The sequence below is a fragment of the Lactuca saligna genome, chromosome 1 (assembly GCF_052625555.1).
Source record: "Lactuca saligna cultivar CGN05327 chromosome 1, ASM5262555v1, whole genome shotgun sequence".
NCBI classification, from domain to species: Eukaryota; Viridiplantae; Streptophyta; class Magnoliopsida; order Asterales; family Asteraceae; genus Lactuca; species Lactuca saligna.
This window is the reverse complement of record NC_136417.1, coordinates 5,933,789-5,949,614: the sequence shown is the minus strand read 5'-3', so window position 1 is coordinate 5,949,614 and position 15,826 is coordinate 5,933,789. Positions and strand designations below refer to the sequence as shown.

The 15,826-nt window shown below is 37.8% G+C and overlaps 1 protein-coding gene across 1 annotated transcript; it reads right to left on the bottom strand.

The window, feature by feature from the left end:
- Positions 1-10,644: 10,644 nt before the first annotated feature.
- LOC145002088 (uncharacterized) lies at positions 10,645-11,106 on the bottom strand. Its single transcript, XM_078961391.1, has one exon. It carries the CDS (start codon positions 11,104-11,106, stop codon positions 10,645-10,647), a length of 462 nt encoding a protein of 153 aa, XP_078817517.1.
- Positions 11,107-15,826: the final 4,720 nt, after the last annotated feature.

The following is a 15,826-nucleotide window of genomic DNA, read 5'->3' as shown; positions in this document are numbered from 1 at the left end:
CGAAACACTGATACTTCCCAAAACACTGATACTGCGCGAAGCACTGATACTGCTCAAAACACCGATACTACCCGAAGCACTGATACTGATCAAAACACTGATACTACTCAAATCACTGATACGACCAAAAACACTGATACTAGGAGCCTAAAACCTTTAACCTTCACAATGGTAGAACCATCCATTAGAACCTACCCCCAGTCCCAAACTGGGGTATTACCAGAACCATGAAGAATGATCCTCGAAACACACTGACCACAAACTTAACCCAAAACCGAACCACATGATGAACCCAAAATTTCAACAACCCTTGACTATTTGCTATGCCAATACCAACCACTGCTTCGTCGAGCAAAGACGATCAAACCATAAAAGTAGGCGATACATCCAACCCTTATCGGCTCCGATGCATCCCCACCTGGGCTAGGGATGAAAGTGGGTCCAAACCCGGACCGGATGGACCCGGACCCGGAAAACTTGGAACCGATTAACAGGATTTTGTAGAACCGGAAACCGAACCGGTAAATAGGAGTCGGTTCCAATTCAGTTCCGGGTACGGTACCGGGTAAAGTGGGTCTAGAGTCGGAAAACCTGGAAACATCAAAGTGGGTAGGTTGGAACTGGATAAACTAGGTTTAGAATCGAAAAAAAAATGGAATTTTTTGGAAATTACTTACTATTTAGTGGGTTGAACTTTGAAAAGTTTCATATTGATATCCTGACTTTGGGGAATGTAACTCATTGAATATGAAACCAAAACTAACAAAATTATAGTCTAAAATCATGTACAAACTCTAAAATACACTCTGGAAAAAATTACATGTCAATCCGACTTTAAACGAATGAGATATGTGTGTGTTAATATTTTCACATAATACAAAGTACAAAAGCAAATAGCTGAAAAGTTGAAAATTTTAAGTTTTGATATCCCGATTTTGGAGGACTGTAAATCATTGAATATTAAACCAAAAATGACAAAATTATAGTCTAAACTCATGTACAAACTGTAAAATACAAATTGGAAAAACCACATGTCCATCCGACTTCAAAGGAATTAGATATGTATGTTTTATAACTTTCACCGAATACAAAAAAAGTTGAAAAACTAAAAACTTCCAACTTTGATATCGCGAATTCGGGGGACTGTAAGTCAATGAATATAAAACTAAAAATGGGAAATTTATTGTCTAAAATCATGTAAAAACTCTAAACTACATGCTAGAAAAACCCTCATGTCAATCGAAGTTGAAACGAATGAGATATGCATCATTTAAATTTTTCACAAAAACCGGTTCCGGCCGTAAAAGTGGTTCCGGTTCCTAACACCGGTTTCGGTTTTTAGACCCGGTTTACCCGGTCCTTCCACAAGTCGACCCGCTATGAATCGCCCCCAAACCAAGGAAACCACCGCTATCTCATCCAATAACGCGATTGGCCAGCTGACCCCATACGACTTATCCATGAAACTTCCACCAACCCTGTAGCACTCGCGTATGCTAGCCATATATAACACTGGACACTATAGACATTCGAATATCTAATCCTACCCTAATCCCTTCATCAAACAAGAACAGGAAGTAAGGCTAAACCAAACATTCTCAGGCTATAAGATGTTAGTTATATATAACCATGATGCATACACTAAGCAACTACAATAATGATGTCAATTTCATAAAAGAAAGGCCTTGGGCTATCAGGTCACATATAATCAGGCAATTCTATCATGCAATTCCTGAGGTTCCCTAGCCTATCACTAGCATGTTGTTCTAACATATCACAATAACAAATAACAATAAGGTGTTTCCGGGTCTACTTACTAGCTCCGGCTGATAGTACACATCGCATTCTTCTTAATTTGAAAATACTTTCCTCAATTTGAGATTGGATTCACACAAGTGTTCCTCCAATTCACTCAAACCAAGGATTTGATACCAACTTGTAACATCCCAAAATTTTCATAAAATTTAAACTTTTCAATACAACCCTTTTTCTATAGCAATGTTTACAAAAAACGTTGTTCTCAAAACGTTATTTGAAAATCAGAATCCTTTTCAACATAGTTTCCAAAAAGTTCACATTATCAAAGTTTCCAGAATTCATAAGTCCAAAACGTGAGGATGTGTACGGTCATGCCTTCACCTTGCGACGACACACTGAAGTACCTGAAACCACAAACCAAAACTGTAAGCACGAAGGTTAGTGAGTTCCCCCAAAATACCAACACCCAAACACAATCGTATACAAATAACAACATACTACGGGTCCAATCAATCATCGGGTTGGAATACCCCAGGCTCTCAACCATTAGGTTGGAATGCCAACGTACTATGGTTCCAATCAACCATTAGGTTAGAATACCCTCGGCCCTCAACCATCGGGTTGGAATGCTAACATATTGTGGGTCTAATCAAACATAGGGTTGGAATACACCATTCCCTCAACCTTCGGGTTGTAATGCCACCATACTATGGGTATAACCAACCATCGGGTTGGAATACCCCAGGCCCTCAACCATCAGGTTGGAATGCCAATCAAACATGTGCGCATTTAACAGATAATCATATAATGGTCTACAACGAATCAAACAGATCTAACAGATCACTACGCATAGCATCATCCTATCTACCAGGATATTGATCCAACAAATCATAATTGTATAGTGACATCCTATCTATCAGGATACCGATCTAACAGATCATAATAGCATAGCAACATGTATAACAAGATATCAATCCACTGGGAAGGCGTTGGTGCCTTCGACCCGCAAGTATAGTGACGAAAACTCATTTCGAATGTAGAAGCTCCCCGAAAGAAAGTACTTAGTTGCTACCGTGTCGGCTTCCGAGCTATCAAAACTAATAACACACTCAATTAGCAATTGGTTCCCACACTATAATCTATAATCCACACTTGGGATAAAATGACCATTTTACCCCTAACCCAACATACACCAAACTGAGGCTCAAAACCAAAAGATCCAAAATGCCCACTAATGGCCTAATTTTCCGAATTGGGTCCAATCTCATATGGGTATTATCCTAAGCCCATATTTTCCTTAAATCCAAATCAGGTTACCATAAACACCTCTTGGGACAAACTTGGTCAAAGATATAAGCCAAAAGCAAAGTCAACGGTCCAAGTTGACCCAACTCGCCGAGTGCACTCACATACTCGTCCACTTCCCACAGAACACAGAAGATCATGAAATACCCTAGCCAACTCGCTAAGTTTTCCCAGTATTAACACTTTCATCCCCTTTTCATCGAATCTTATGCTTCAAGATACAGATTTGGTCCTCTAGGGATGGAATACCACGTAAAGTTGCCAACTTTACGTTCATGCATGCCAAACGAAGCACTAGAACTCATACAAGGCTTAATAGTGAACTTAATGCATGGATGAGGCGTTGAACCCAATAAAGTTTGCAACTTTAAGCTAAAAGAGACCACCAAACGTTCAGATCTAAAGTGATAGCTCCGTGAAATTCGCAACCCCATGAACAATCCAAAAATTAGTCAAATATGAGAATAAACTTTCAAGGGAGAGATCTAAGCAATAAATGAACAATATTTTGACTTTTTACCTAAAATGAGTAGCAAAACACTAGGATATTTTGGATCTAAAGCTTTCCCTCCAAGTAGGCACCACCAACTTCATGATCTTTCAAAATGGGACCAAAAGAAGCAACTTTTATGCTCACACACTCAACTTGGGATAAGATGCACGAATCTAGGTTTTTCTGGACAAGGGTGGTTGCTAAGGAGGCTAGCCAAGGGGTTAAAGTTCTTTAAATATGGGGAAACCCCCTTAACATTAAGGTTTCCTAAGCGGACCCCAACTCATCGAGTTGGCTCCTCAATAGAAAAAATAGATTTTATGATACAAAATAGTTTTTGGTAATGATCCTAATCCAATTTAGGCAAAAAAAAACCCCGAAAATCTACCACCAGACAGTGCAACTCGTTGAGTGAGCTAATCGACTCATCGAGTTCATCGTGAACTCGTCGAGTTCCTTCGTGGACTCTTCTATTTGAGTCTGGCAGAAACTGTTTTTCATTTTGCTTCAACTTTGAACAATCAAAGTTGCATCAATATAACATAAAACTACCCTAGGCTCTGATACCACTGATGGGTCTTAAGAACGATAACATCCCTATGGTGAACATACAACCCTAATGCTTTGGATCTAAGTTTTCTCTAGTTATACATGCAAATTTTATTTTTCCAAAGCATGAAGCCTATCTAGCATACAACTTGATATATGAATCATAAAAACTTGTTAGATGATTACCTCTTTATGTAGCTTGTATTACTTGGCCTTTAAAAGCTTAGCACCTCAAGTGTGATGCCTCAAATGTTTCACAAAACACCACCAACAATTAGAGGACTTGAGAGAGAGGTTGGGAACACCCTAAAATCGGCTATACTCTTGCTAGATCACTTGTGCATCCGATTTTGGGGTCTAAGGGGTTACATATAGTGTTAGAATTCCAAGAGTCATATGTAACCCTAATTATTACACTTATGCTTATGATTCATAACTCATGTGGACTAACTCTTCATGGAATCTCACATAAACTTAGCCCATCATAGATCAATAGCCCAAACCATATATATCACTAATTTACGTAATCAGTCCCCGTTAATTTAATTACTCTCTTTTTATCACTAAATTAATTCCAAATTAATTCTTGATCAATACTAATTAAATAATGTGATTTCTAAATTAATATATTATACTTATAATATATTAGTAAATCATAAATAACCGCATTCTCAAATATCCATCCTATCAGATTGTTCTGGTGAATGCAACCCAAATGGACCATGCTACTCTCGAGTCATGTACATACCAATTATAGTTATGGGCTTAGACACCTAATCCAACAGTCTCCCACTTTGATAAGTCTAATAGCTACAATTGCGAGTACGACTTAAAAACTGACTAGTAATCATAGCTCTTAAAAGCTGTTGTCGAACTCTGACATGCCATTTAGATAAGGGATCATATAATCCTCTGTTCTTCAAGATACCATGTGGACAAAAACATGGAACATAGTCATACTTATTGTCCAACAATTTGTTTCCCGATTTCCGATTTGTTTGACATAAAACTTAATTGAACACATCAATTGAGTCCTGACTGAACCCGACACATAAGTCAAAACAAAATCATTGAGGTGCCCAAGATATCGCTCTTAATCCTCTAAGGATAAAAGGAACATATAAACTTCGACTTATATGCATGTACTAACTACTCGTTAAATCATACACAATAGCACGTTTTATAACATCAAGTTACTGATGCGTTTTCGGACTATCAATGTACAACCAAATCATACACAACAACTCATAAATCTTGGTTTGAAGACTATATGATATTATCATCTCACAATCACTTGTGATAAATTCCATGAAGTGATTCATGTGAGTGTAGGTTTAATCCAATACTCAAATCTTATTTCAGGAGCACTAATGAATGTTGTAGCCAACTTTTGCTATGTCTAAACATTTTAGACAATCTACAAGCCAAATTCATGACAGTCTTGCCTTAATACTTAGTTCTAAAGTATGATCGATTGTGGATAGTTTGAATAATCTTATTATTCTGGAGGTCAAAATATGCAAAATGAAACAATAGTAAACAATTGACACAAGATAATAACTTTACTCATAAATAAAAATCCTTTATTAAATCATCAAATGTCAATAACGTTAGTTTCTAAACATGTATCTAATCATTAAAACTAATATCTTCCTTCAGCCCAATGCTCCTGATATGTTGCAAGTGCTTAACCCTACTTGGTCCCTTTGTAAAGGGATATGTTGGGTTCTCCTCTGACGATACCCTCTTTACTACGAGGATTCCTTCTTCTATCCGATGTCTTATGAAGTGATATCTTCTGTCGATGTTCCTGGATCTTCCATGATGCCTTGGTTCCTTGGTTAAGACGACCGCACTCTCACTATACCCTGTCACTCTTAAGTCATCACTCCTACTGAGGGTAAGGACCTAGTCCTTAGTCCTCCGCAGGTACTTAAGAATGTTCTTTACCACATTCCACTCAGCTTTATTAGGATTCCCTTGATATTTTTTGACCATGCTCATGTGGACTAACTCTTCATCCTCCAAAGTTCCATTCTTTGATGCTTTTAGTCCCTTTTCTTCAATATATCTTCTATTTGGCTGTAAAATACAATCTAACCTTATAAGTATCATTATTCCATGCAAATGACCACAATATTAATTAAAATGTACTTAAATATTGCCTAAAAACATGTATAAATATGGCAATATGAAATACCCCACACTTATTCTTTTCTTGCTCTCAAGCAAATCTAATTATTTTTTAATTTGAACCCTTATCACTAACATCACATAGAACAATCCAATTCATGCTCAGTCGTTATACCAAGACCTCAATGTGGATATTTGTGTCTAAAATCCTAACAACCTCAGAATCCTAAATACTCACAATCCTTATGAACATTTACCCCTTAACTTATATAAGATTCATTTCTGCAACCCTCCGAATCAATCCTCGAAAATCTTTCTTAACCTCAACGTAATTTTTGTAAAGCTACCTAAGCATACATAATCTAGAACTTACAACTTTTAATACCACCATGGAGCTCTTGAATTCTTCACTTTCATGAATATTTAATCTTTGATTTCTTTGAATTCACCGCCTTTTTGTGTGATTTTTGGTATCCTTAATTTTTGAATTTCTTCAGAATTTTTGATCTTTGATCTTCATACTTTATACTTTGATTGCTCCAAAAATTCTTCAACTTTTTGACCTTTTGGTAATTTCTCTCTCTTTTTTTAAATGTATAACTCACTCTTTTCACTAAAAAACCTACATGCTTAAGCAGGGGTGCTTAACTTCAACCCTAATTGGTCAAGGTATTAGTCTAAGTGCAACGACCTCATAAGCTCTCCTGGATAGATTTCAGGTTTAGGCTGCAAAACATATTATGCCACATAAATTACCATATTATCTTTCATATCTCATGAATTTTCACTAAGATTTTGGGAAGCCATAAATTTACTATAACATGTATTGGCTCGGTTAAACATTTGAGCTCTCATCGGATCATCTCATATAATACTAGCAACTTAAGTTCAAATTATCATTACTATATTAATTATTAGATTATTATTTCAAATATATTAAAATTTTTAAATTTACTACTTTTCTAGCAATTTACTTTTTCGAACCCCAACCCCACACTTATTACATACAATGCCCTCATTGTATGCATAAAATAAATTAAAAGCAATAAAAGGGAGAAAAAAGAAACAGACTCCCCTGGGATAGCAGTGGCGAGATCGAACACCAAATGTGTGGAAAATTTGTGCATCTTGAATACGGACTCTTCTGGTAAGGAACTTGGATCTTGAACACGTGAGATATTCAAATACACCGATAAAATATGGAATCAAGCCTTTAATTTTCAAAAAATGCGATTTAAAACTCCAAAACGTAACGAACAATGTGGGAAAGCATACGCCACATTGCATGGTAGAGAAAATGAGTCATAATAATCTCCATAATAATGCCAAGAAGAATGGTGGTGAACCATATAATAAATATGAATGAAAAGCTTTAATTTCGTGAAAATTTAAGACTCACGACGTGAGATGTAAGGGTCACGACGTGAGGTCGCAAATATGCACAATCTGGAAACCTTCATAAATGAGCTCACGACGTGAGAACTGGGCAAACAGAATACCATCCTGCCAATTCTTCTTTTAAATTCGTTCACTTCAACCAATGTCTTAATTCATTAAGAATCTTCTAAATTCATTATCTTTGAGTATGTTTTTTGTAACTCTATCTTCTCTCTTGACTCACCCCACACTTATTTTAAATTGTGGGTCTCGACTCTCGATTTTAACGCTCGCGGCTAAAAATAAACACTCTCATATCCCGACATTCCTTCCTTGCGATTCCTAGCAAATCTGAAAAAAAAAGAACCAAAAAAGAAAAATAACATAATATCTTAATAGTTTTACAATCCCAGAACACACCAAAAACAAACCAAACAAACTAAAAATAAACTAAAAGAAACTAAACGATCAATCATCATCTTTATCCATTCACTCCGCTTGTTCTAGCCCCGTCTCCTCTCGGGTTTTGATAAGAACTCCATGTTGGGCAAATTGGATAGTGACTTCCCAAATGAGGTGGTTGCTCAACATTCAAAATCCTAACCATATTCGCTACCATCCTGCCGATCAAATTAACACTTAGAGACAATTGATCAAAATATCTCGACATGTCGCCTCCAAAATTTGCTCCTCCCATGGGTGCATTTTGTTGCACTGGTTGCCCTTGATCTTCTCTTCCTCTTACATTCCTTCTTCCTCTTGTCGTCGGTTGTTCGGGTTGCTCGTGGGGTTGTTCAACGTCATCATCTAGCGGTATACTCCAATGTGACTCATTATTTATAACCACTCGCATGGACTCCAAAAAACCTATAGTAAGATCATCTCCAGGCTTGAGTGTCAAAGTACTGGTTAAACGAGATGCAAGAAGGCCATACGATTCGGCAAGGTGGGTAATAAACTAACCCCCATTGATAGGGATACTGGCTCGCGAGATGGCAGCTTCGCTACCCATATAATTAGCCAGATGATAGGGAATATCGAAGAAAACCCCGGGCATAACCATGGTCCATAAGAAAAATAAATTCAAACTTGTTACTTTGTCCCCATGTCACTTATGGTTGATTGAAAAAGTAATCAACCGGTGAAGTAATCGGCGGATCGGGGATCTAATATGGCTTTCCTGTGAAACACCCGAGTGGAAAGCACCATTTGCAATCGAACACCAAAAAGCATATCCAGATGTACCCGGTAAATACTCACGGACTGCAGACCTCATGAAGAGCTCAAATATTGGTAACTGAGTTTCCTTCTCTTCATATATTCCAATCCGCCATGCAAACTCTGCAAGGATGCGCTCCCTGAACTCGCAACCTAGGCAAAAAACCAGTGCCCTTGGGTAAAAAGGTTCAACAGTAGATGCTTCAAAGGAGACAGAAGCAAAGAACTCAACACATAGCCCTTCGTAAACAGGCTTATTGATGGCGAATAAATTCCTCCACCCGTTACCGGTGAAAGAAAAACCATCCACAGAAAAGTGTTTTGTTATGAACGAAGCCATTCTTTCCATCAACCCAATCTGCTCAAACCGGACCCAGTTAATTCTTGGGGAAATAGAAAATTCCTTGTTATGTAACCACCCTAATTTGTTTATGAAATTAGTAAGCATGGTGGAAGACATGTCAATGGGAAGACGATACAATACGTGGCGCGATGACACATGGCCTTGAAATTGTTCATTTGAACTCCCGGAAGCCATTTCTCTGTAAGAGTAAATAAACAAGAAACCAAACAAAACACTAAGCTCATGTCGTGAGTTCTTTCACTTCAACGAGAATCGGTCATACAGGTTAAGAATCGGGCCAAAAATCTTATTGGGGTTTACTTCTAAATCATTTCTAAGCACATTTAACTAACATGCAATAGATGAATCGCATTTTTAGGGCACAATTTCTACATTCAAACATAAAACAAACCCTAACCCCCTAATTTCAACAAATTATTCAAAATTAACCACTAGAAGTAAGAAATAATTACCTTATATTGTTTTTAACGTAAGCACAAAAGGTGATTCGAAGTAGATTCGGCCGAAATCAAGTGTGTGTGTGTGGGGGGGGGGGGGGACCAGGAAATTGTCGCAGTTCGTGGGATTAGAAAATGATAGGTCAAATGTGTTCTAATTTCTTTAATCCAATGGTCCCGATTTTTGTCTTTCTCACGTTGTGAGAATAAAGGCCTCACGTTGTGAGTGGTATATGGGCTAAAATAGTTGGGTCGTTTAACTAATCGAAAGTGGGCAATATATTTATTGGGCTAAAGTATTCCAGTCCCTGTATTACCCTATAGCTCACGTCGTGAGCCTTGAAGCTCATGTCGTGAGTTTGCTTCTAATTAGAAAAATAATATCATTTATATTAAAAACATTGAATTTAACTACCACTTAATTCAGGGACCCCACACTTAATTTTTTACCATTCATAAAATTACTAGATGATGAGATGATTAATTTTCTTAAAACTAAAAATGCAAAAATAAAATAAAGGTGAAAAGAAAATTCAAACTGAGCTCAGCTTGCCTCCCGAGAAGCGCTTCTTTTTTGTGGAGTCGTGAACAGGACTCCATGCCTCCTCACGTTGAGTTTTCCGGAGAGTCCATCACCAATTGAATCTTTTGTTCCTTCCATCGTCTTTTGTATGCTTGAACTCGTCTAATGTACACTTTTTTTGAATTCTCCTTTTAGCTTTTATCTCATTCACATCTAGCTTTCTTTTGGTCCCTTTATTTTCTTGCAATTTATTGTCTACTTTTTCCTCCTCCTTCAGCTCTACAGTAACCATCTTTTCATCCATATCCAAGATCTTTTTTTCGGAAGTAACCTCGTCCTCGTCGCTCGATATATCGTCACTTTCCTTACTTACCCAAGAAGTTGGATTTGTATAGGTAATTACTTCAACTAAAAATGGAACGGATGCTCTCGGTTTCGTGCTTTTGACTTGTTGAATTGTTTTTAGTTCTTCTTCCATTAACTTCTCCTATTCTCCAAGTTCATCCTCTTCATCAATATTGAAAACCTCACCTTCAACATCACTCCCTTGGAAACCATCTTCAATTCCAAAAGTGGATTCATCTTTTCCCACTCTCAAGATAAGCTTGGATTCGCGAATATCAACCAAGGCACCAACAGTATTTAGTAAAGGGCAACCAAGAATAATTGGAACATCGACATCTTCTTTCATGTCAATAACCACAAAATCAATTGGAAAAACAAATTTCCCAAATTTTACTAAGATGTCTTCTATAATGCCCCTGGGTTGTGTCACTGAATGGTTAGTCATGTGAATGGTCATTCTTGTAGCCTTCAATTTCGAAATATTGAGCTTTTTATAAAATGATAAAGGCATTAATTTTATGCTAGCCCCAGAATCAACTAAAGTATAAGTCTTCAAATTGTTCCCAAATTCACACGGAAGAGTGAGGCGTCCAGGATCTCCCATCTTCTTAGGTAACTCTCCCAATACAACTTTGGAACTTTGTTCATTAAGAATAACCTTGGAGTTTTTCTTTAATTGCTAACGAGTATCTATTAAGTCTTGTATGAACTTTGCATATTCAGGAACCTTAGATAACGACTCGATAAAAGGAGTATTCATTGGAATACCCTTCACTTGCTTTATAAACTCTAAATGCTCCCGTTCCAGTGGATTAATATTGGCTTGGGATGGAAATGGTAAAGGAGGACGATAAGCCGAAATAGTTGCTAAATTTTTTTGTTCCGACTGGACCCACGTCGTGAGCATAGAAGGTTCACCTCGTGAGTTTGATATTTCAAAAAAAAATATTTTCAATTTTTGACTTTTTCGGCTTTGGTTCGGATGGTTTTGGCTCCTCTTCTACTGCTTCTAAGAACTCAGAAATTGCCTTTTCTTCAGTCGCAATCATCATGACATGGGATTGAGTCTTTTTATTGGGGAATTGTGAAGAGAATTATAGGGATGAAATCCTTAAAGATCGATTAGATTCAATAGGTAAATCAAGAACACAAAGATAATCAAATTGATGATGAATGATTAAAAGTCACACCCCACATGAACTCGATGAAGAATTTCAACTGTAGAGTCGTGCTAGGGTTTACAAAGTATATCTTATCAAAAGCGTTGACTGTCTACAGTGCATGTACGCACTATAAATACTAAAACCCTAATTAATGAGACGGCTTGGACAGGACCAATACAGTATACAAAATGGACTAACTATTACAAGCCCAATGACGCAACATATAAGACCTAACAATCTCCCCCTTTGCGTCAATTGAGGCTGGAGATGCTTCACTGCCGTGTCTTCTTGATTGTCTTGAAGAGCTTGAGAATCACAGCAAGCAAAGTCTTGAGAAACAAGATATACCACTGAATTATGTCATTAAAGCTCTTCTTTGCAGCAGCGTCATTCAAGGTACACTTGTTGACAATCTCCAAAACATGTTCTAAGCAAGTTGTGGAGAATAGGTGTTTTTCAAATAAAGCAAAAAGAAATTTCTGAAAAGCTCCAGGAACATCAGCTCCTCGCAGAAACATCAGAGTTAAGTGGTCAGTGTCAATCTTTCCCATACTCATTTCACTCATGTCATTGGCTTTGCCAATCAGATTTAATGTAGGCTTTAGCTTTAAAACTTTAGCAATCTCAATATCGAGCTTCGCCATTTCATCGATGTACGAAACCAACATTCGCTTCAGATGAGCAAGAATTGGTTCATATTTTTGTTCTTCAATTAGAAAAAGATTGATCAACAAGATCCAATCATGAGGGTTGAGGTTCGGCAGACCAGCAAGCGTGAACTCATGCAAAGTATTTTTTGAACCCATTGTCGCCTTGAGTTTTACATTCACGAAACCTCCGGTAGCAATGGGTCATGTGACCTTGATTGTTGTTATTTTCTGAGCACTCCAGGTTAAGTGCTGAGGTTTGCCAAAAGTAAGATAAAAGCCAATTAAGGCTTTATCTACTTTGACGTCTGGAAAGGAAACATCATCAATCGAGTCAAAGCAATGGAAAACGAAGGCTCTTCTTCTTATTGGCATATCAAATTGAGAGTTCTTCGTGTTAGCCAGATCAAAAGAAATGACCGGCTCCAACCAGTGAACACTGGGAAGATCAACAACTTCGTGCATCAAACGCTCTAATGTCCACAAAGGAAAGAGCATTTTTCCACATTCCAATGCATCATGAGCTTCCTTCTCTTTTTGTTCTTTCTCTTCAGCTTCTCTCTCTATGCAAGCATTTTCATTCAATTCATGATCACGAGCCTTTCTTTTTAATTGATCTTCTTCATTTTCTTCATCTTCATCATCATCCCCCATGGGTTTCTTTCCTTTGGAACCCGAAGCTAAATTAACCTTCGGTTCATCTTTCTTTTGTTTCTCCCCTGCCTTAGCATCTTTCTCTTCTCCCCCCTTGTTTTGGAGGGAAAGGGGCCTCAGGAACACCTTCAAGCCTATTCAGAAGAGCGATGGCAGGACGAAGCTTATCAGCTAAGTGTCTGTGAATGGTGATGGTCAAGATCGGATCATTCACTTCAAGAAGATTAGACAACAAAAAATTGACATCGCCCACACATCTTTTCAAAACACCTGTTTCGGATTTGTGCTCGTCTATCTCTTTATTCGGTTGTTTGAGCTTAATAGTCAAAGTTTTAAGTTGATTGGTGCGTAGAGCAAGTTCATCCATTTATCTTTCTTTCAACAACTAAGTCTTCTTGGAACTTGAAAAGTATGTAATAAATAGAAGTTTGAAATGCAGAGTTGTCAGCAGAGATATCGGTACGAAGCTTCTCCATAGACTCCCTTTCTTTATGAAGCGAAGCATTTAAGTTGACAATCGCATCGTTTGATTTTGAAGCATTCGACTTTGCTACTATGTTGATCTCTGTTATAAATGTCTTCGTTTTAGAGAATAGTTTATCGATGTTTTCGATCGCTTGCAGATAAGAATGAGCGAAATCTTTAACCGATTTGTTTGCTTTATCAAGGTTCGCTGCATACTCCTTTACCAGAGTATCAAGCATACCCTTGACTACAGCTTCAGAATAAGCTTGGATGGAGGAAGCAGTAGAAGATGCAAAAAGAGTATCCAGCTTCGCATCCAAAGCTTTCAGATCCTTCTGAGTGAGAGGGGCATCATCATCACTATCTTCTTGGATTGAGAAGGGACTATAGTGAAAGGTATCGAAATCAAGTCCCTCGGCCCCAATAAATTCCTCCGAACCATGGTGATGTTTAGGAGAAATGGGAGATGTAGTGGAAGTAGTTGCAAAACCTGAGGTCTTTGCCCCCACATCAGATACGTTGACATTAGCAGTAGGTTCGGTTGTTGTGGTGGCTGAAGTGGTTTCAGTGAAAATGGGATTTTGCAGTGGAATAGAAGTAGGTGGTTGTATAGAAACAGGAGATGGGCAAGGAGCAATGGTGATAGGAACAAATGGGGAAGGTGGTGAAGGTGTAGGTGATGGAATGTTTACCTCTTGGTGGACATCTTCCTCTGATTCGCTTTGATGAACAGCGACAGATTCGCTGTCAGGTGAGGTTGAGGAGGGAACGCGAGTCTTACGAGCTTGCTTCTTTACATGCTTTCGCTTTGTAGATGAGGGAGCAGGCTTGGACGAATCACCTTTCATCTTTTGCTTTTTGGAATGTAGAGTTAGGGTGGAAGGCCCTTATTTCGTCTGCTTGGGTTTGCCCCCTTTCTTGATTCTATCAGTCTCATCAAGGGTCTACCGCATCTCTGGAGTGAGGATTCGAGGACCTGAGACTGGACGCCTTTGTATTCTGTAATCAGCTTGCTTGCCCCTAACACACACAGGTACATGGATTCAGGAATAGAACCCACAATAGCAAACTTAGAATTGTCAGCAATTATGATCTTTGTAGTGTGGAAGATAGAGACTAAAGACTTCAATGAATCCGCCATGATTGGAATATTAATCTTTGAAATTGCACACTAGACCACAATAGTCCAAAAACTACCCATAGAGATTTCGTTGTGGCGAGTGGTGGAGTTCATGCTTTGTACCAGTTGAGCCCATAATATTGAATTGTAGTCGAGACGGATCCCATCGTAAAGGCCATAAAGGATCGTCATGAATGATTTACTTGCACAATCTGAACCAGTGACCCTTTTAGAAAATGCTTTGAAGAGAAGGGTGAAGAGACCATTCCACATTGGAGGAAGGTTTGATTTCTTGAACTTGGTGATAGAAGGAATAGGATATGTGTACCCCATCTGTTAAAACATATCAATTTGTGCAGTTGCGATTGAATTTAGGTTTATCAGTGTATCATCATGAGAAAGCCCTAGAAAAGAGCAAAATATGGGCTTTGTGAGTGAAGTTTTCTTCTCAAACACGTCGTGGTGCTTCCCTACCATATCGTAGCACTTAAAATTTCAATAAATTGCAAAATATAAAGTACCTCTAGATTCAGGTGTTACATGAACAAGATGGGTGTTTTGTATGTTACTTTTATTTTACTAAAACCTGTTTTATGTGAACCTTGCATTTTTTTAAAAGGACAAAGACTACCGTTTGATTTGAATCTTAAACATGCTTTAAATTCAGTATATTTGGTGCAATGTGATTTATGGGGACCGACCCTTGTTTCCTTTGATTCTTATCTTTTTTATGTGATTTTTGTAGATGATCATCCTCGGTTTACTTGGTTTTATCCTTTAAAAAGCAAAACTAGTTTTTATGTAGTCTTAACTGCCTTCATTTAGCTTGTTTAAACTCAATTTTCCAAGAAAATTAAAGTATTTCAGAGTGATCGTGACGCAGAGTTTTTCAATCATACAGTTCACAAAATCTTTGAGTACAGTGGTATTTTTCATCAAATCTCATGTCCTTATATGCCTCATCAAAACGGGCATGCAGAACGTAAACATAGACACATTATCGAAACTAGCCTAGCCATGCTATGTCACTCTCATGTTCCTACTTCTTATTGGGTGGATGCCTTCAGTTTGGCCGTCTTCATTATTAATCTACTATCCACCAAGTTACTCAATAATTACTCTCCATTTCAGCTTCTTTATTCAAAACTTCCCCGTTATGGGAATTTCTCACCTTTGGTTGTTTTTTACCCATATTTATGTGATTATTCTACAAACAAACTCTCACCAAGGAGTATTCCATGTGTTTTTATTGGGTATCATACTCAATACAAGGGC